Source organism: Abramis brama (assembly GCF_963993115.1).
Source record: "Abramis brama genome assembly, chromosome: 6".
NCBI classification, from domain to species: domain Eukaryota; kingdom Metazoa; phylum Chordata; class Actinopteri; order Cypriniformes; family Leuciscidae; genus Abramis; species Abramis brama.
Window position 1 is genome coordinate 37,268,746 of NC_139968.1, and position 22,630 is coordinate 37,291,375.

A 22,630-nucleotide genomic window follows, 5' to 3' on the forward strand; every position below is an offset into this window, starting at 1 on the left:
CGAAAGTCATAATTTTGGTATTGTGACGACACTAATAGCCTAACGTTACAACTTTAATTTTAAAGAGGGAAAAGTCTGAGAATATCATTTCAGAGTTAAATAAAAAGATACATACAATAATGCACATGCATTAATGTGTTTATTCTTGGCATTTTTATGTTATTATTAGTTGAATGATTGTGAACACAAATTAGGATTAAGGTTTTTTGACAAACAGTAACACCGACATTGGACCACGTCGCCTTAATTCACAAATAGGCTACTACATGACAAACTATACTATTTTATATGTGTACGACAGTGTGCTGTTGATTTACAAACAAAAACATCTTAATTTAAAATGGCAAACCAGCGAACTGAACTTTATTGTAAGTTATAGCAGTAAACTGAGGAAAATATTAGCTAGTTCAACCCCTTCCTCGATGAAACGAATAACTAAACGCATAATAACATGCAATATTGACACATAATGCTGCATATTTCAATTATATGACCTTAATGCCAAAACATCACTTACCTGAATGTACACAGTCGTGAGGAAAGCAGAAATGGCGTCAGCTGGCCAGCATCGCAGTCAAACTCGCGCCGTAATCTCTCAACCAATAGGAGGGAAGATGCAGCAACCTGAGGTGTGGAACGGTGGATGTTTGCCGCACTTAATTTCAGGATTCCTGCGTTTTTCCACGTATAAGCCAAATGTTTACCACAAGTCGGTGTTTCTCACTGTGTGCCATAGCTCAACCACATATGGTTCTCGTGTGTTTGTTGTTATCTGGGCCATATACCTCAAAATCAGTTGTGAACCAAGAGAGCATTTCCCGCAGATTTTAAAGTTATGGCAAAACAAATATGGCTACAATTTGGCCCATATCTGTTCAGCCATGCCACATCTAGGCCATATGTGCCACATAATACCCACATGTGGCCCACATGTAATTGCTATCTGGGTATGGCCCCGTATGCGGTTTTTGTAAAAATAGGCTAACGATTGCGTCATACCCACGCGACTCTCTGTCGCACAGTAAATAATTACCGTATGGACAGGAGGAGAAGCTCGCGCGCAATAGGGGGGACGTGGAGGCAAAGTGACAAAGTAATTAATCAAAATACTTAGAAAAAGTTACTCCTGCTCCTAGCTCATGGACAGCTTCTACTCACACTCTCCGTCTCTGCAAGATTCAGAAGGGAATGATTGAGATTTCGCTTGGCACAGCTGCTAGAAGACAGACGGGTTGCTCACGTCACATCTACGTCGTCAAGCTCAGTTCGAGTCTGCGCAGTACGCTCGACCATCAGGAAGTTACTGCTTCTAATTGACTTCACTTGTCTCCGTTGAATCCAATGGGGTCGCTGTGTCCAGTTTATATAGATGCTTTTTGCCTGTGGACAGCAGCGCAGAAAATTGTCTGCCAAATTTATAGCCTACAGGTGTGTTCGACATCGGCTGCGGCTGGATGTAACCGATCGGCGAGAGTAGCCGCGTGCAGGCGGGGAGGAGCTGCAAACGGAGACGTGAAGTCGGACACTTTCTGGTTCCCGTAGTGACCGCTCACGTGGTGTTTGCATACTTTACCACAGCTGCAGTGAAATAAATGCAATATTTGCCAAATAATGCACAGATGTTTCAGAGACATTTTGATTCAATACATTATGTAGCCTACTGCTTCATCCAGCATCTGTTTGAACAAGAATAAAGTTCAACATAAGCTACTATCAATGAAGTGGAGTCTACGTTTTTTAAGCAGTTTTAATTTGATAAACATGACACAATATAACATGACAACGACATGAAAAGAGTGTTCACTGTTATAATAAACTGATTTGAGAGCTTTAGAGGAACTAAAGGTTTTCGAATAAACACGAAACACACGTGATCGTTGTCATGCAGTGAATCCGGCCAATCGTGGAACAGCAGTGTCGTCATCAGAGCTCCTGCAGCCCAGTGCAGCCGCTCTTGAGAAGCTGCGCTGGCTGAGTTCTCCGGCTACTCTCGAATTGCACTCGCGGTACTTTGATGGCATACGTCACAGTCACATGGCGTCGGCACTGTATCAAGTCGGACAAAATTTCTAACCGGCATGCACTGCTTTAAGTCAGCCGCCGATCGGTCTGCGCAGAGCTGCATGAAGTCGAACAAGCCTTACATTTAGTTACTCCCGTACGGAAGAGGATTAGGGCCAGGCAATAATACAAAAAAATAAAACCATCTCGAAATTAAACTCATTATAATGCGAGATTAAACTCTCATCCATTCAATGAGAGAAAAAAAGAAAAAAAAGTCAAAATACAATCTTGAGAATAAACTCATTAAATATTGAGAATAAAGTCGTTGTGTTTCGAGAAAAAACTCGTTAAATTTCGAGAAAAATGTCGTTGTGTTTCGAGAAAAAAAGTCGAAATGAAGTGTAACGTTAGAGAATAACGCATTTGATCAGTATTCATTGCATAACCTGATTCAGGACATGGCAGAGTTAGATCACTTAGACAATCTATATTTTTCACTTTCTTTCAGTAACAAAGAATAGAACATTAGGTCTAGGTCGGCTAGGTGTTTTTAGAAGAAAAAATCAGTCCAATTTGCGCGATGTACTCGCTTTTGTCCAACATGAAATTCATGGAGATTTCGTGGTTTCTCAGGATACCATAAGACGCATTATTAAACTTGTTGATCCTAAGGTGTGGAATTTCGACGAAGGAGACGCTTGAGAAGACGCCACTTGCGCTGGCCCAAATACACTCTGGCATATGGACAGCTATGATAAACTAAAACCGTACAGCATTGCCATTAATGGCTGTATAGATGGTTACAGTCGTTACATTCTGTGGATGGAGGCGTACACAACCAACAACGATTAATAATGTGTCTTATGGTATCCTGGGAAACCACGAAACCTCGATGAGGTTGATATCAGTAGGCTATGCAATGAACACTGATCGAATGCGTTATTCTCTACATTTCATTTCGACTTTTTTTCTCGAAACACAACGACTTTATTCTCGAAATTTAATGAGTTTATTCTCAAGATTGTATTTCGAGTTTTTTTTCGCAACACAACGACTTTATTCTCGATATTTAATGAGTTTATTCTCGAGATTGTATTTCGACTTTTTTTCTCGAAATTTAACGAGTTTTTTCTCACAACACAACGACTTTATTCTCGATATTTAATGAGTTTATTCTCAAGATTATATTTCGACTTTTTTTCTCGAAATTTAACGAGTTTAATCTCGCATTATAATGACTTTAATCTCGAGATGGTTTTATTTTTTTATTATTGCCTGGCCCTAATCCTCTTCCGTACTACCGAGACTGATGAAAACTAAAGAAATTATTAAATACTCTGAACATCAGAATTTATTTCAACATTGCAACAATTATAAATTGTTTATTCTTAAAGTCCCCAGACATTGACAGAAGAAAAAAAAAACAGGATATGAACTTTATAAAAAAAGTGTGATGTCAATAATAGATCTGCTTAGAACTCGGTTTCTCGTACACTGGAGTTAGAAATAACCTCTGAAACTAGCACTGCTTATCTGCCATGACTATATGTGAGGTCATGGAGAAGAGCGTGTACAAGTAGGCTACTGATAATTAATAAGTATTGATTACACATGATATTTTCACATTTCACATGCTCAGCTTCACACTAACATATCTTAGAGAATCTTTTATCTGTCAGACTTTATTGATGGGTTCAGCATTTTGTAGTGAAGCTGTAGTGTGTCGACTATGAGCTTCATATGAGCAGGAATGGAAAAGCCCTTCAACCACAAGCTGTTCACACCTCCGACACACAGACACAAACAGACGTCAAGCACACAAATCCAGCGGTACACACATTCTCATGAACAAGCTGTTTATCCACCCAACAAGTCAAACCACAATTTGTGTACAGCTCAGCAGTAAATATATCCAACCACAGGTTTCAATGTGACTCTAATACTGAGCTGTTAGTGGACCAGATCCTCAAACTCCAGGAGTCATCTGACCGCAACTAAGTCACAAGTTTCCTCATTGTTTTAGCCAAATCAACATTAGGTGTGTTCGACTCCTGCTGGATTCAACCGGTGAGATTTGCCGTTTCATTTGGGGAGGAATTGAAAACAGAGAGTTGAAGTCAAACACCTTCTGCTTCCTGTAGAGACGTTTTGCGTAGGCTATTTTATCACAGATTAGATGCAAAAGCCTGTTTGTCAAATACACAGACATCTCAGATTTCATTCAGTACTTTGTGTATTGGTTAATACAGCGCATGTATGTACAAGAATAAAGTTCAACATAAGACTATACTATTTGAACACCAATAAAGTGGTACTTTATTTTTTATCAGTTTTATTTTGATAAACATGACTCAATATTACATTAAGATTAGGCTACATGAAAAGAGTTTTTACTGTTGTAAAAAATTGGCTGCGTCCGAAATCGCATATTTCCCAATTCTATACTAGGCAAAACAACAGTATGTGACAAAATAAGTATGTCTGAATTCACAGTACTCATATAAGAGAAGGCACTAATACCCGTGTAAGAATTGATAAATTAGGAAATTCCCCAAACAGTCTGTTTTGGGGGTGGCCAGGCCCTGAGAGGACAAAAGGACCTCTCTGGAGATTAGCATTTGAACTGGCCCTCGTGCACCATCGAGACGAAAGTCTCACCTCCGAGTCATCCTAATCTACATCTCTTTCCCTCTCCCCTCACCCCTCTCTCAAGCTCAGACGATCACCTGAAATCACCCAAGAAAATGTATAGTTTAATGTGAATGATTATCACAGAGTATTTTCATGTTTGGTATCATTTAAAATGTCACAGTGCGACTGGTACAGATATCTCATATCCAGATAGATAAAACAAAAGGTAATAAGGTTTTTAAGAGCTTATGGATAACTGATTTACAAAGGAAGGTGGTCTCTAAGCAAATAGTCCCACACCCCCATGAAGATGCGACCACTGCATGCAAATTTCTATTGTTACATGTTTCCAGGTAAAAGGCTTGTCTATTTAAGGAATTGCAGCAGGGAGATCGGGGCCTTTTCTGTACTTCAGATGGCCCGTGAGGCTGAGAGACCGAGATCTCTCAGCCTCATGTATTTCTTATGTTGGGTTTGCATCTTTTCTTTATTCCAGAGAATTTGATGTTTTGTATCGATTATCTTTGAATTGATTATGAAATTGGCATGATACATTTACCTGACATAATAAATTGTTACATTTGATTATTCTAACTGACTTTGATATTATTTCCATTGAAGAGTTAAACAGAATAGTCAAACGTCCACTCACTTTTAGTGAGGCACAGATATTATTAAAACCTTTCATTTATGGAGTCAGATGAATTAACGAGAGAATACATAACTAAATGTATTGTAAATTTAACCAACCAATACTTTGAATGAGTAAGGACAGAACACGTGATAACCTTCCCTGTGTTATTGGAAAACCTCCATTGGACCAATTTCACGGGCCTTACAAAATGGTGACCTCGAGCCGTGATCTCAAAACAGATCAAAACAGATTCACGAGAAACGTCCTTTCCGGCAAGTATTGGGACTTTAATATCAACAAGAGTCTTGAACATCTTCTCTTTCTTTCACGGTTGTGGTAAGTCAATTTTCTTTGCATTTTTAGAAGTGTTGAAGAAATGTTTGCATTGTTTACCGGTCGGAATTAAAACCCTTTGTTTAGAAGCGTGATGCGGCAGCCAGATGAAGAATGATTAGATTTTAAAGATCTCCTTGTTTTGCCTAAGCAACAGGAAGCAAAACCTAAAATAAGAATAACATCTTCTAAATAATTAATAACTCGATGAAGAGCTGAAAAAAAGTAAAGCCTAAAAAGTTTTAAAATCAGCCGCATGTTTTCCGGCCATTGTTGTATCTGGGCTTGTTAAACAAACCAGCAACACGTGAAGAGAATGAGCAAACTAACAAGAAACAGAGAAAGAAAAATCTACGTTTGTAAACAATCGGAAAACACGTGATTTTATAAATAAAAAGGCAGATCGATGCATTGTTTATGGAAAGAAAATTTGGGGAAAACAGGATGATATGATGTACAGGCTAAAACTCAAATATCAAAGATAATGCTAAATGCTATTGTCCATGTTGCTTTCAAAACGCTCAAGGCTAATGCTAAATGCTATTGTCCATGCTGCGCTCAAGGCTAATGCTAAATGCTATTGTCCATGCTGTTTTCAAAACGCTCAAGGCTATTGCTAAATGCTAAAGCCATGCTGTGTTGGTTTGTGTCACTGGCTTACTGATAGGCAATATCCTATACCAAACCAAAACTAATCTTGACAAACTCTATATTGAATTTAAAAGCTTAAACTTTTACATCGATGGAATTAAATTAAGATATTCAATTTAATTTGGCTTATTTCAGTTCCTCTGAAAAGTAAACCTCTAAAGTATTTGATATGCTATCTAGTCAAAAATTCGGGAAAATTAGAAAATTTTGCTTGGTTATCACTGTTAGGTGGTTGGGGATATGGCGAGACTGTAAAAACGATGGCAGAGTAATCTCTAAAATATATCCAACACAACTGACAGGAGCTGTTAAATGTGGCGAGTCTGTAAAAACGATGGCAGAATAAACTCTAAAACATTGTAACACGCTGGGGTAATACAAGTATAAAAAGGCGCCGTTATAACTAGCTATGATCACGCGCATCCTGATTTTGATGTCAAGCTGTTCAAATATTCGAGGATACTATTCTGAGCGATGCATATTCTGTTTGGATTTTCAAATTTGTAGTTGTGCTTAACACATTGTGCTAGAACACACTTTATAGTTGTTTGTGCTACGAAAATGTGCACATAGGCTAGTTGAGTTTATTCTTTAAAAACACAAGATTGCTTTACTGTAAGTGTTGTAGAAAACACTTAGGTAAAAGGTTGTAGATGCCATGCATGCTAGGCCACGTGTCTTGTGTAAACTGGATTAAATATCAAGTGTGTTTGTTGAATTTGTTTGTCTCCTAACAGGAGCATAGGATTGCCATGTGGCCACAATGTAAATCACAAAACAAAGAAATCTGAAAATCAGAAACAGTGAACGCATCTCATTAATCCTGAAACAAAAACCTTTTTATATTTAAGGCGTTGGAGAACTAAATATTGTTATGTTTGAATGTATTCTGAATTACTCTGAGATTTGTTTTTTCCAAAATAGATTAACGGATTCGTATATTTCCACAAGTTTGCGTCAGAGGTTAGCGACGGCTAACAGCTGATATCAGGGAGTTTGCTGGCGACTTGGGTGGGTGGATGTGTTCCGATGTCTTCTGTTCTAATTTAATGTTACTTTAGATAAATGTACAGGCTTGATTAATCCAGAGCCAAAACCTACTAAAGTAAAACGATTGAATTAAGTTCCTGAAGGTCATCCAAGGGGGCTATGAAAAATCTCTTTGATTGTTGCGCGTGTTCGGCAAAATCCTAGAGAATTAGCCAACTGCCTCTGCTCCTGATCTTCGGGACTGGCCACTTGTGTCGTGCATCCTTGGGAAGGACTGCAAAGTGATATAGTTTCCTTATCTATAAACGGAAAAATATAAAGTAAGAGTAAATAGAATAACCAAACGTTAAAATGGCCATTTAAAAAGACTAAATGAGAAGAAAAGGTATTTGAAACCTAGCAAAGGAAAAAAGAAAAACAGCGAATGTACATCTTATCAGCCCTGAGCCAAAAAGCCTTTTAATATTCAAATGTATTGACATGAGAACAAGCTGAGATTTGACCATGCGTTAAGTTGTTCCAGAGACTCTTCAGAGACCGAAAACAATATAATTTGACTTGTATTGTTAAAGAATATAATTTTATTATAACTTGAATTATAATAAACATTATATTACACTCGCCGAGCAGGACAATAATTGGAGAAGTGTGACTTTCGTCATTAAAATTGAATTTCTGAAACAGAATTTTATTTGAGTGCTACCCAGTGCCAAAAAAGGGGAGGGGTATGCCTTTATTTCTCACCGTTAGAAAACACGGCTAGAATTGTGGCACAGGTAATAGCAAACCAAATTGTGCAACAACTAAAATGTAATCTAATCAGAGAACTAAATTTACAAGGAGGGTGTGAAATGCTAAACAGGAGACAGAAGTACCACAGTTTTTTGCAGGTCAAAAAAAAAATATCTGCAATAACTAAAATGTGTGAACGACACCATAAACAGGAAAATGCTAACCAGACAACCCAGAGATCTGGCTGTAATGAGAGAAAGCAATGAGCATTGCACATGCAGCAGACTGAAGGCTGAACTGAAAAAGTAGCTTCAGGTGTCACAACACACTGAGACAACAGCAACAATTCAGACGTGGTCAATGAAACTCGGTTTCATGTGACATCTGGAATTAAAATTGCAATTGACATGATAATGGAACAAGTAAAAGAATTCCACACGTCTGAATTTAATGTTTGTGAAATATTGGAATTGTCTGTGGTTCGCTCTTCTCTGTTTTATGTCTCAGGCTTACTCCTGCAAATTCCTCAGAAGAAGGATGCCAGGAGGGGCAGGAGCCCACCTGGAGCAAATCCAGGGCAGCGGAATTGATAGAACATAACCTGAGACTCGGGAGATGGGTGAAAAGACACTTCAAGAGGCCATTCATCTCACAATAGTACATCACTGCGTTAATATGGCCTCCCAGTTTAGAACTGGAACTAAATTTGCAACACAATTGTTATAGATTAGATTCCACCCATCTCCTAGAAGTGAACACTGAACACACACCTCCATCACTATACCCTCACAACTAAACACTACACAACATACGAAGACGTATCATCTTCACACAAACAGATCCAGATAGCTTCACACACATAGGTTGGTCATGACAATCTAAAAGAGACACACATAGCATACGCTATTCACAACACACTGCCAACTCATTGGACAACACTGAAATATACATATGAATGACTACAGTCACAAGTCAATGATGCAAAGCATAAAGCAGAGACAGACCTGCTATAAAATTTCAAAATGTTCAAACTTTCTGATTGTTATTAAGGTGGTTGGAAAATCAGAGGGCCCCTGATTTCTCAACTTACCACTAATAACAGAAATATCATAAAAACGGATAGATCTGAAGTGTGAGCACTTCAATCAATTACAAAATTTACAATTTAACCCTGTCATCGACTGTGACTTAGCCAGCTCTCTCTCTCTCACACACACACAAACACACTCTCTTTCTCACCAACACAAACACACATACACACACACACACACACACAACACTGTTGCTGAAACTTATGTTTATTTTAATTTCTGAAACTTATTTTGATTTCCTTTGAATAGTTCAGAAAAACATTTCTGAAACTCATTTTGATTTCCTTTAAATAGTTCAGAAAAACATTTCTGAAACTTATTTTGATTTCTGCATTTCCATTGACTAATTCAATGAATGAACAATCTCCATTCTTATATGCTTAAACATGTTCCAAGTCACTTCTTAGATCTGCATAGGTGGCTTGCATTGGAGGATTCATGAACAAAGTGATTATTATATTGAATATTATTATTGCTGTTATTTATTTAGGTTACACCGACCTCTTGCTGCATTTCCTTTGAATAATTCAGATCACGAATATTTAAATTCCACTACCATTTAACATCACAGTGGTAGTGAAGAATTGGATATTTAAAAATGAGACCATCCTACATGACCCTGAGAAACATTTGAGACCAGATGTACCATTCGCACTTGCTGACATGAACATGATATTTTATATTAGGCATGACATGATTTTGTTTTGTTGCATTATGTGTTCCCATGCATTTCCATACGACTTCAAGTTCATAAGTGCTCAATCGTGAAGTGGACATTTAAGATGCTTTTCAGGTGTCTCAAGCTTTTCACACAAAGCAGTGTGAACTAAGGAGAACCCCTTCATCCACTGAGGTCTGCCCAGACAACCGCACCGCTGGAGGTGACAGGATTGGTCAAGAAGGGTCAGATCATCATCGTGGAGAAGGTGCCAGAGAAGCAGAAGTTTCTCCATGGTGGAATGACACGCCAACTGAACAAGTTACAAAGGTCCAGATTGACTCTACGAATTTTGCTCGCATCACAGGAAGAGAACCTGAAAGCTTTCATCCACCTGCTGGACTCAAGCAACATACACCTGGTGAGACCAGGTGTTCTGCAGGTGAACACAGCCCTCTGCAAGATTCTACAGATGCTAACATTGAAAAGACAATTTTTGGGTGACATCTCAAGAATGACAACAGACGTTTATCAGTGACTCCATAGGAGCTCATTTGAATTTGACCCACGGAGTCAAGGAGGGAAAACTGTAAGAATTGATAAATTAGGAAATTCCCCAAACAGTCTGTTTTGGGGGTGGCCAGGCCCTGAGAGGACAAAAGGACCTCTCTGGAGATTAGCATTTGAACTGGCCCTCGTGCACCATCGAGACGAAAGTCTCACCTCCGAGTCATCCTAATCTACATCTCTTTCCCTCTCCCCTCACCCCTCTCTCAAGCTCAGACGATCACCTGAAATCACCCAAGAAAATGTATAGTTTAATGTGAATGATTATCACAGAGTATTTTCATGTTTGGTATCATTTAAAATGTCACAGTGCGACTGGTACAGATATCTCATATCCAGATAGATAAAACAAAAGGTAATAAGGTTTTTAAGAGCTTATGGATAACTGATTTACAAAGGAAGGTGGTCTCTAAGCAAATAGTCCCACACCCCCATGAAGATGCGACCACTGCATGCAAATTTCTATTGTTACATGTTTCCAGGTAAAAGGCTTGTCTATTTAAGGAATTGCAGCAGGGAGATCGGGGCCTTTTCTGTACTTCAGATGGCCCGTGAGGCTGAGAGACCGAGATCTCTCAGCCTCATGTATTTCTTATGTTGGGTTTGCATCTTTTCTTTATTCCAGAGAATTTGATGTTTTGTATCGATTATCTTTGAATTGATTATGAAATTGGCATGATACATTTACCTGACATAATAAATTGTTACATTTGATTATTCTAACTGACTTTGATATTATTTCCATTGAAGAGTTAAACAGAATAGTCAAACGTCCACTCACTTTTAGTGAGGCACAGATATTATTAAAACCTTTCATTTATGGAGTCAGATGAATTAACGAGAGAATACATAACTAAATGTATTGTAAATTTAACCAACCAATACTTTGAATGAGTAAGGACAGAACACGTGATAACCTTCCCTGTGTTATTGGAAAACCTCCATTGGACCAATTTCACGGGCCTTACACCCGGATGATTTGCTTGTCCCGGTGAGAATGTGAGGTGTGCATATGATGGACACTTTAATATCCCATGAGGCCACGGGAGAGGATTAATGAATGGAAGTGAAGCGATGCAACTGACGCTGGTAGATCACATGATAATGACAACATGGCAAATGTAGTGCGTCCAGATTACATTCATACTATAGGCTACATAATGTACTTTTTCAGTGGTCGTGAAGTACATACAAGAGAGTTTTCGATTTCGGACTCAGCCTATGTGTCACATGTGATCATTGTCTTCGGTGAATTCGACCAATCATGAAACAACTGTGGCCCTGTCCCAAATGGCACACTTCATGTGCACTTGCAGTGTGCACAAGACCGTAATCACGAATCGCTCTTGCATCTCAAGTCTCAAAATTATATCAGACTGCGATCGGTCTGAAGTCAAACACATCTATTGATGGGGCCATTCACACAGATACAGTTTTCCATTCCACTAAGCTACTTTTCCATTTTTTTGTTTCTGTAAATGCACTGTAGACGGATGTGTTTGTCCGTTGCGCTCCTGTCTCTGCAGGGTCTCACGCACGAGACCGGGATCTAAAAAGGTGGCGCTCAAGATAAAATAAGTTAAACATTTTAAAAAAGCATCTTTAGAATTTGCGACTGTAAGGGTTAAACATGAAAGGCTCTAAATAATTATTTAACCATTTTTTTACATGATTATAGCCATCCATTTTACAGAAATAGTGTTTGAAGAATAAAATAAAATTTTAGTGGAAAAATACTGGTAATTCTAGCCTCGCACTATTCTCGTCTGAAAACGGATCCAAAAATGTTCGTTTGTTGTTTGTCGAGAGATAGTAGGCGGCTGTATTCGCTGCCGGTGTGAACGGGGCTTTAGGTGCTACATGCAAGTTTTAAAGAACTTGTCAGCAGGAGTTGTAAAGGTTGTTGCAGGAGAAAATGATCTTATGGCGATTGGTGCATACTCCACTTGATCTTCCTCTATACAATTCTGTAAAAAAAATAAATAAAAATACAATAATAAAAAAATAGATTTTTTTCTGATGATAGATTTTGGGATTGTGGGATATATCTTGCATTGAATGATGATCTATTGGCTTTTATTTATTTTCTATGGTGCTATTGTGTTTTCTTTTGTATCATGACACTGTACAAGCATACATACATTTGACTGCCTACTAAATTTATACAGAGATGTACAACATAACTTAGGAATAAATTATCTTACCGTGTTATGTGCATTTCTTTCGATGAACGTTGGCTCAGAGTATATGATCTCTTTTTCAAGAGTCTGATCTGTTTCAACAATAATACAAGATACATTAAACAAATATGTGTGTTTTTTTTCAAAACATACTGTATGTGTTATTATCATGGCTGTCAAAGTTGCAGCATTAAAAGGCCATATATAAGATTTTTAATATAGGCCTATTTATCACTTTTTATTGCCAAAGTGTGAATAGCTTGTAACGAAACTTAAAAACAAGACTTTTCCTGACTTCCTGTTTGTCTATAAAAGCCTGTATGTGAAGAACTTGAAACCTTTTTTGCGGGAAATGAAAAGGATGTGATGATTACATGCGCTCCTGAGAGCCTCTTGTCCGTTCAATGACACATTAAATGAATGCTTATACAATGTTCAGGATAATAAGAGCCGTTTTGTACTGTAATGTTGATGTGTCATGCAAAGAAAAGGGATTCATTCAAACTATAGTCTCACATAACCAAGCTCTATATAGTCACTGCTATTCTAGAAATTAATTTTAAAAAAACACCAGCTGAGTGCTGCATCTTTTACACATGTAGTATTGTTATTGTATCATTACATTAATGCAGATTTGCATGTCTGTCTTCAAATCACTTTTATTGTCACACCACTAACATGTACCATGGTAAGTGAAATTCTTGTTTTGATGCAGTTTGAGAAATGCAGAAAGTGTTTTGCAGAAAGTGAGACGAGTAAAAAGCACTGGCCAGGGTCATTTTATAGATAGATGCCAAACACTTGCCTTCTTGATCAGTTTTTCTACATTTCTTGCAGATGCAGAAGATCCCAGTAACTATCATCAGAGATCCAGCAGAGATCAACACTATCAGAGACACTGGAGAGTGTGAAGAAGACTGTGTGTCCGGTGCTGTAATGATAAAGAAAGAAGTGAATGCATCAGTCTGATCTACAACAGAAGACAGAGATCAGGTCAGTAAACACACACATCTATCATCAGTGCTGTGGTACCTGCACATGTGTGACAGAGTGTGTTGATGTCCAGATGTGTGGTCTGGTTGCTGATGGGATTGTTCAGCACACAGCTGTAGGTGTTTTTATCCTGATATTCCACCTCCAGAGGTAGAGAGAGACTGATGCTGAGATCACACACACTGATGCTGGACAATACACTGATTCCTTTGTACCAGGAGAGAGTCGCATCACTCACATTCAACACTGATGAACACACCAATGAACATAATGATGATGATGAAGAACAGTGTGAAGAGTTACTGATGATGACAGGAACAGGCAGACAAGCTGAAAAGATTAGAATAAATCAGAATAAATCATACAGAATAAATCTTTTTTTTTTTTTTTTTTTTACAGTGTTTTAATATGTTGAGAGAGAGAGAGTTTGTGATGTCATTCACAAACAATAGACTGCTCAAAATGAAAGTATCCAATGGGCTGAAAAGGAAAGTCAAAAATAAGTGTGTAAAAATGATTTAGCTCACCAAAGACAGTGAGACTGAAACTCTTGATCACACTGCTCATCTGTATTTTATAATCTCCAGCATGTTCAGTTGTGGTGTTTGTGATGGTCAGAGATCCAGTTTGATCGTCCAGCTTCAGTCTGTCTCTGAATCTCCCATCAAGAACATCATCATATACAGTGATGCTGTCATCCATTAAATTGACTTCAGCTATTAAAGTGTAATTTCCAAACCTCCACAGAATCAGATCTTCATCCATTATTTCAGTAAGATCAGAGTTTAGAGTGACTGAATCTCCCTCCATCACTGACACTGACTTTAGTTCATCTGAATCAGCAAACACTCCTGAAGAACAGATTAAGGGTCCTAAATAACTTTGTTGGTTTACTTAGGATCAGTATTATGTAAAAGTAAAATGAAGAACAGAAGATGCCAAACGAAAGAACAAATAAATGAACATAAAAGCTAAAAATGAGAAAAGTTAAAGGAATCTGAATCTGTCCCTAAAGTTATTCAGATGATAGTCCTGAATCCAAACCAAAATTAATAATACTTGTTCAATTTCAAAATATCTGAAAATAATAGCAAATGCATCTCCATGTTATTACTCTGTATAAAAACTAAAGCATGAACTAAATCAGTATATACAAACATATAAAACACATTTATTACTTACCAGCCAGTTTGCACAAACACAAGCAGAACAGAACGACAGCATGAACCATTTCTCTGAGCACTATAAGATGTGAACGCTGGAAGTGTCTGAGAACAGACTGCTTCGACACAGCAGAAGTGAGATAATCTAATGTGTGTGTGTGTGTGTGTGTGTGTGTGTGTGTGTGTGTGTGTGTGTGTGTGTGTGTGTCTGTGTGAATCCTCATATCCTCCAACACAACCTGACCACCCATTACTGAAAGACCACGTATATTAACAATACATTTTTTAATACTTAATGTTCTTACTGATTTTTCAAAGGCCTTACCTGAATTTTGAATTATACATTACATTGTGTTGTGGTTAAAAAGAAGCGTCCATAAACTTAAAAGTTCATGAATAGGGGAATGCATGAATCCTGGCTTTGACTTATTAGAATGTGTCCCTAAAATCAGTGATGGATTCATCTTATTTCAATTGAAATGGTGCTTTGCGTGGAGTGAGTCAATGTTAGTTCAGGCCTATAGACTACTGCAGTTTCACTATGAATAATATATAGCCTATACTGCGTCACAGGCATTCTCTGATTCACATTCATTTTCTGCTAAGGAAAAACACTGTGGCTTTTTGTAGTTGGGTCTATTTAAATGGAATGTGTAGCTTATTCAAAGAGACTTCCTAATTACGTCTCACAAGATATTGTGTAGAAAATAATGGTATGTGGGTTAAGTTGACGATATCCCGCCCCTGGGCTGGACGGGGATTTACGCGGATTTCTTTTTACTTTCGCTTTCGCCTGACGAGAATTAAATGCAGTAGGCTATTTCATTTTGTCTAAGAAATAGTGATTATTGTAATTTGATGTGAATAAATATTAAACAGGTCGTGTATTTATTATCCGAAATTTATATTTACACTAAATATCATATTATTGAGGGCGTTTTTGTGAGGCAGGAAGAAAGACAGACTCTATAGCAACAGAGAAACACCGCAGATGAAAAGATGGGACGCTGGTTTGTACTCACTCTGTGCGTTTTGCTCGATGGTAAGACAGACTATTTGATTTTGTCGTTTAATGCTTTCCCTTTTCACCGATGAATGTTATTTAAAAATAATATCTAAAACCTTACATTGTATTGTACTTGTCACTGTTTTAAACAGGCAATTTCTAGTTCTTCCTCTTCCGGACAGGCGAAAGGAGTCGCCGTCAAAAAAAAAAAAAAAAAACCCGAAAATTCTGGATGCACTTGGCCGAAAACCGAAACCGAAAATGACCTTTAAATATTTACTATTCATTTCTTATTTTATACTAGGTTTTTTTTGTAACATTCTATTATTATTAGACTTTTTAAATTCAATAATTTTACTGAATCTGAATAAAAAAATTTAAAAAAGCCACTAAAATAGACACACATTTGTTTAAAATAACACAAACATTGGACATAAAATAGGCCTATATTAAAATATTAAATATCAATATTTTCATATCTATATATCAATATATTATTCTTCATTCAGTTCTATGCAACATAATCAGATTTAACATGTAGTTAATTATATGTTTTAATTGATTACAATTGAAACATTTAATTGATTATTTTTTTGACCAGTTATTAAAATAATGCACAGTTCCACAAAGCTATTATTATCAGAGCATGTGAGCAGATAGCAGGGAGTGGATCAGTGAATGAGATATCCAATTTTACTAGCGTTGCCCAGCACTGTTATACACACTATGTTACAGCACAGTAGGGCTATTGCTAGTCTCGCATAGCCAGATCTTCAGACTGACGGCAGAAGGTCTGGACTCTATCGCAGCTTTTCTTGTCCAAGAGGACATTTGACTGACATGTAACGCAACCAATCACAGTTTGTTTTGGTTCTGTGTCATGTTTAGGGGCGTGACAATATGTTAATCTCCCCACAATAAAAGGCCGGCGTGCAAATAAATTCATTCAAGAAGTGCAAGTTTACTGCAACGATGAAGCCACGATATTCATATTTTTTGAAAATCCAGCGTTTAGTTGATCCAGATAAGCGCTCATAGTCACGGTTGTAAACACAATGGCTTTCTTGTTCCATGACGGGTTTAGGCGTCACGGTATTTGTTTCCAGGTGGACCGTTAAAGAACGCGACACACACGTCTCCCGAATTCAACCAATCAGATCGGGACTTCAAAACTCCTGAAGTGTTTCCAGAAAAGTGTGCCATATGCATCAGATGGTCATCCAACGGTTCGTGGGCGAGACGTCTGAGGCTGAGACTAGTGGCGCTTTTCCACTGCATAGTACGGCTCGGTACGGTACGGTTCGGCTTGCTTCGCTTTTCCACTGCGTGGTACGACTCAGCTTGGCATGAGCTCGGTTTGCTTTTCCACTGCAGTTAGTGCCGCTTCAAAGTGGGTGGGATTATAGACTGATTGTTATAGTTGCGACAACCAACGAGAGTAACGTCTGCACTTCGTTCTCTGACCACGATTCAGCCATTTCTTTTTTTTCTTTTTTCTTCAAGCAAGTCAAGCAAGTGTTTAAAAACAGGTGCTACAGCGGTGGCTGTTATTGGCTATTTAAATCTAGCAGGTTTGGTGCCTTGTGTTGCAAATACAATGACGCTGGTAGTGACGATTCTGTCTGACCAATCAGTGATCTGCAGTGTTTTCACGTCACATTTTAGTATCGGTACGGTACGCTTAGAACCTCAACAGAGGTGGTACCATTTAAAGGGTGCCGAAGCGAGCCGTACCGTAACGTACCATGCAGAGGAAAAGCGCCAAAGTGTGCTGTACCGAACCGTGCCGTACCGTACCATGCAGTGGAAAAGTGCCATAAGCTATTGCAAACAGAAACAAGTCCAGAGAACTTGCGCAGCGCACACATGGACCGGAAAGCACAGCACACACACAGTGAAACACTGCAGTCACTTTGAACATGTGCATCTTCGGAAGTGGAGCCGCTCGCAAAACATGCTGAACCAGAGTGAAACCTGATCGCTGAACACGGAGGGGCAGCGCGGCATATTTCCGGCTTATATTTTCAGGCTTTTTTTTCTTTCGACCAAAAACCGAAAATGCCATTTCGTCGGCCGAAATTTCGGTGCATTCCTACTACAAAGCTGTTACTCATCTCGATCTCACAAGTTCCATTATAACAAATGAAGCTGTCTACACTGCACAATGAATCTCTTATTTACATCGTGTCTATACTTCGTTTATTATATTGAGAGGATTCGCTGTGCATAGTAATGAACAAAAACTCTGGCGTTTTTGAGTGGTACTGACATTTTGACTAAATTAAACACCTCTGATTGGCCACTGCGTTTAAGAGATCAACAAACATGTCTGTGATTGGCTACATTGCTCACCGCTGCAAAAACACACTGTAAATAGAAACATTTGACATTGTTTAGTTAATATGGAGTTTTTACAATATTAACTAAGGGTGCTCATGCTTTGTTTGTTTTATTATGTTTATTGATCTGTTGTCCTCATGGGGATGGTTTGCTGGTCTACACAATGTAGCTGATTTCAGGTTTATATTTTTATGTGGTGAAACCTGTACACACACACAGACACAAGTTGCCTAATTGTTTAAATGTGTCCTCAGGTGTGTTTGGTGATGAAGTGTCAGTGTCTGTGATGGAGGGAGATTCTGTTACTCTAAAGACTGGTGTTACCAAACAACAACGTGACAAGATGCTGTGGTATTTTGAAGACACTCGCATAGCTCTGATCAACGGACATCGCAATACGAGCTGTTTATATGATGGAGAAGACGGGAGATTCAGAGACAGACTGGAGGTGGACTATGAGACTGGATCTCTGACCATCACAAACATCAGATCTGAACATGCTGGACGTTATGAAGCAGAGCTGATCAGAAGTGAAAGTTCAGGCAAAAGGCAAATCTTGAACAGAAACCGGAAGTGTGACAGCACAAAAATCACCAGAAAAATCAGCAGCTCTCATGATGACACCATCAAAATATTCAGTGTGACCGTCAGCGGTGAGTCACTCGATGTTATTTTCATCAATAAGTCACTCAATAAGCTTTTTTTTTAAGAAATAAAATGATCTATTAGAAAAATAGATGATATAAAACCACAATCAATGCCATTGGCATGATGTTGTCACATTTCTGTTTAGTTTCATTTTCATGGACTTTTATTTTTGTTTTCACTTTCAAGTTTCAACATGTTTCTTTTTTCTTTATATCCCGCGACTCATGAGTTTCTATAGACACTGATTATTCCTATAGTTTGATTCCTCTGTGTATTTAAGTTCCTCCCCATTCATTCTCTGTGGTCGGTGTTGAATGTGTTAGTGTTTGTACAAGAGCATGTGTGTGTGTGTTCGAGCACACTGTCGCTCCGCTTGGACTGCTCTGTGTTTATTCTTGGATTAAAAACCTTCGTTCTGGAAATCTCTGCTCCTTCTTCATCTTCTCCCTGCCATAATGTGAACCATAGAGGATGTGTTAAAGTCTCTTAAATATATCAGAGAGAATGGCATGCAGAACTGTCTGTTATGGTGTATTTGTCATAAGTTATGTTATGGTGTATCTGTTGAAACAGATATTTTTATATTCTGAATATTTAATATTACACATCTATTCAAATTTTCCATCTTCCATGATGTATTATAAAGTTTCATGTACAAAAACACAAAAAGTCCATGAAAATTAAACTAAAACAGAACTGTGACAGCTGTAAATTGAATAGTTCATCAACATAAAAACTGTATTTTTGATGACTCTGACGTTTATATACATTAAATATGACATTACTAAAATCCTGTGATCCTACAAACAATCCAACATTAATATGTCTTTGTAATCTTTAATCAAAAGATTACATCAAACACATCAAGTCATGTGTTCTTTCGTATTGCTTTATTTTTTATTGCTTGTGTTTTCCAGCTTCTCTGTCTGATCAAGACGAAACCACTGCAGAACCCCGTTTGGAGAAGCGGGAGTTTAACTTGAGTATGTTTTCTTCCTTTTTTTTTATCTGTTAATATATTGCATAACATGTAATACAGTTTATTTATGCACTGTTCTTAAGGGAGCTTGACTTTATAGTTCACTTAAAACGATATTGCTGTTGTTCTTTTAAACACATTTCAAATATCTATAAATATTGTTTGTCAAACTATCTTAAAAACCTATTTATAATATATCAGAAATAATTAATAATGCTGATGGATACATGCTACTGGAAAGGCAAACAGAAACATGCAGCTGATCAAACATATGTAAAGTTCATGATGACAGATGTTAGGGGTCACAGACAGCGAAAAGGCATCTCTTATGCATCGATTTGAAGCACAGATAGTTTAGTTGTAAACAGGGGAAGTTAATCTCTAATTCTCCTTTGGAAAAAGTATTTGGTAACATACACAAATTTCATAAACTGTTATGGGATTATTTCACATTGGAATAGAGGAGTAAGCCTTCCACATTACAATGTAAAAGTGTCCATAGAGATATAATGTCCATAGAGAATATATCCAAAGCATATTGTATAAACACACAGTCATATTCTCACACACTAATGGCTGCTTGTCTTCAGATTCAGGTGTGTATTCAGGTGTGTTTCCAGCTGTTATCACAGTAATAAGTGCTGTTGCTCTGCTGCTGGTGTCTGCAGTTGCTGGTGTGATTTACTATCGCCACAGGAGCTCTAGAAAGGGTAAGTGTTATCTACGGATACTATAGTGAGAGGAAAACATTATGGGGCCAGATTTACTAAACAGGGCAAATTAGTGTGAGAACACAATTCCAAAAAAAGTGCAGATGTGAGTGGAAAGTTCGATACACAAATAAAAGAACACAGACACACCCGGATCATTTCCATAATGACCAATGCAATCCACCAAGATCTGCGCAAATTAAAGTGGTTTTTTTTTTTTGGGGGGGGGGGATTCATTTAAATACTCTTTTTTCATAAATTTGCATCGGGAGGGTAAGCTGGAAAAATAACCACTTTTTACTGCGTGTCTTTGGTAAATCCTGACAGAAGTTTTTAACGCCGAAAGGTTTGCACTGCCACAAGCTGTTATCTGGCCCTATGTGTTTCACACACAATTATTACACTGCTCTCTGGAATACTAGATTCTGATTGGTCAGTCTCGACATTCCAAGGTAATCAATAGCAACATTATTTAGTAACTTTTTCTGGAAAGTAATGCACTACATCACTTTTGCATTACTTTTTCTCACCTGGGCTGGGCTTGCTGGGTTGGTTTTGTAATTTTTGGCAAATGTAAAGGCCCTTTCACATCAAAAGTGAAATGAATAATCCTCAGGCTGTAAATGTAAATGCAAATTCACACCTGTACAGTAGAGGGCGCCGCTCAAACCTCACAGCTGTGCTGCCATTCTGGATTACAGAAGAATTGGAGGCAGGAGAAGAAAGTTTAATTATAAAAATGAAAAAATTCAACACAAATGTGATGTTAATCTTAAGTCAATTGGATCATAGAAGGTCAAAGACGCCTCTCCATTACTCATGATTTCTCTCAACATGAGGACAGGAGAGCTGTCTGTCAATAAATGGGGAAAAAAAAGTTACTTGACAAAGTAATCTGATTATGTAACTCATGTTACGTGTGATGTTACCCCAACACTGGATACGTTTTGTGAGTTGGGGAGAGTGGGACACACATTTTTGTTTACAGTATATATATGTGTGTGTGTGTGTGTGTGTGTGTGTGTGTGTGTGTACAATATCCCATTCTGAGTGTTTAATTTTGTGTATGTGATTGTTTTTTTTAAAGCAGACAGGGAGAAAACCAAAGGACTTTACGAAGAACTGGAAAAAGATGAGGTAAGATACTGTACTGAACTACTTTACTTCAGAGATCTGTGTTTGATTTCCCCTGCACTGACAAACTCATCCTAATGGCAAATCAACTCATTTACCAGAATCCAATTCACTGATAGATGACAGATGTGCTGATTCTCTCTCTCTCTCTCTCTCTCTCTCTCTCTCTCTCTCTCTCTCTCTCTCTCTCTCTCTCTCTCTCTGCAGAATAAAAATACAGATTGTGTGATTTGAGAGGATCCCAGCAGGATCAGTGTCCGACTACTTTAACATTATTACCATTGAAAAATACTGACAAAGCACTGAAAGTAATGACAAAGTTGTGTTTTATTTTCTTGGATAATTATTTATTCATTTATATATATATAGATAGATATATGTATTCATTATTTCCCTCGTTCTGTGCAATGCTTGCTCTTCAATCTAATGATTGTGTGGTTCTGCTGGATATTTTATTGTTTTTGAGGGATATTTTCTTAATTTAAATGTGGGTAAAATCACAGGATGATGTTATGAGCAGTAATTGTCCTTTGCTTTTGGGCTGATATTATAACACTAACTAAGATTTAGTAAAATCACAGGATGATGTTTTGAGCAGTAATTTCCATTGCTTTTGCTTTGATATTATAACACTAACTAAGAATATTTAATAAACCTCATGTTAAATGTGACAGTCACTCACTCCACATTTACATTTAGTCATTTAGCAGACGTTTTTATTCACATCAACAGATGAGCATCACATTCACTTTATCACAGGAGTTATTATAATAAGTGTCAGATGAATATTAATGCATGTGGTCACTAGTTATACCATCAGAAAAAGACATGAAGTCACTGTTCAGAAATATTACATGTGTTCATTGTCTCATATATGTGGCCTCTTACCTCAGCTCAGTCTTTTCTGTTTTATTTTGCTTCAAATCAAAGTTTGTAATGTTGTGATTCATGAAGACGGCTGCTAGATTGTGAAATATGGAGAAGATGAATGTGATAAACACATCCAAAACAGAAATTACACTGTCACTGTTTACACTGTATTATCATATTTATCCAAGAGGAAACACTACAATGTAATGTCTATAATAAATAAAAAACTCTTCAGATTTCCTGTGGCATGTTGTTGCTCGTGTTTTTATTATTGAATTGTGTTTAGTGTATTTCTATTTAATTCAATAATTAAAAT

General features: G+C 37.6%; 3 protein-coding genes across 5 annotated transcripts in view; 1 reads left to right on the plus strand and 2 right to left on the minus strand.

Moving 5' to 3' along the window:
• Positions 1-22,630, minus strand: part of LOC311085924 (uncharacterized protein) — a gene marked incomplete at its 5' end in the record, with an annotated part of 115,741 nt that overhangs the window by 23,189 nt on the left and 69,922 nt on the right. The window lies entirely within an intron of this gene.
• Positions 9,310-15,833, minus strand: LOC311084850 (SLAM family member 5-like). 2 transcript variants are annotated; one of them, XM_084117135.1, is made up of 6 exons: positions 15,650-15,833; positions 13,992-14,315; positions 13,504-13,794; positions 13,277-13,402; positions 12,496-12,563; positions 9,310-12,258 (listed from the first exon to the last, which is right to left on the minus strand). In XM_084117135.1, the coding sequence occupies exons 2-6, from the start codon at positions 14,272-14,274 to the stop codon at positions 12,148-12,150; spliced, it is 879 nt and encodes a 292-aa protein (XP_083973261.1). In that variant the 5' UTR covers positions 14,275-14,315; positions 15,650-15,833; the 3' UTR covers positions 9,310-12,147. The 2 variants fall into 2 exon arrangements, with proteins under 2 accessions (XP_083973261.1, XP_083973260.1); XM_084117134.1 differs by lacking the exon at positions 15,650-15,833 and adding an exon at positions 14,647-14,725 and having other exon boundaries at positions 9,342-12,258.
• On the plus strand, positions 15,395-22,560 carry LOC311084867 (uncharacterized protein). Of its 2 annotated transcripts, none has more exons than XM_084117161.1 (6): positions 15,395-15,669; positions 18,228-18,626; positions 19,539-19,604; positions 20,191-20,310; positions 21,398-21,447; positions 21,652-22,560. In XM_084117161.1, the coding sequence occupies exons 1-6, from the start codon at positions 15,627-15,629 to the stop codon at positions 21,676-21,678; spliced, it is 705 nt and encodes a 234-aa protein (XP_083973287.1). In that variant the 5' UTR covers positions 15,395-15,626; the 3' UTR covers positions 21,679-22,560. The 2 variants fall into 2 exon arrangements, with proteins under 2 accessions (XP_083973287.1, XP_083973288.1); XM_084117162.1 differs by having other exon boundaries at positions 15,413-15,669; positions 21,401-21,447; positions 21,652-22,559.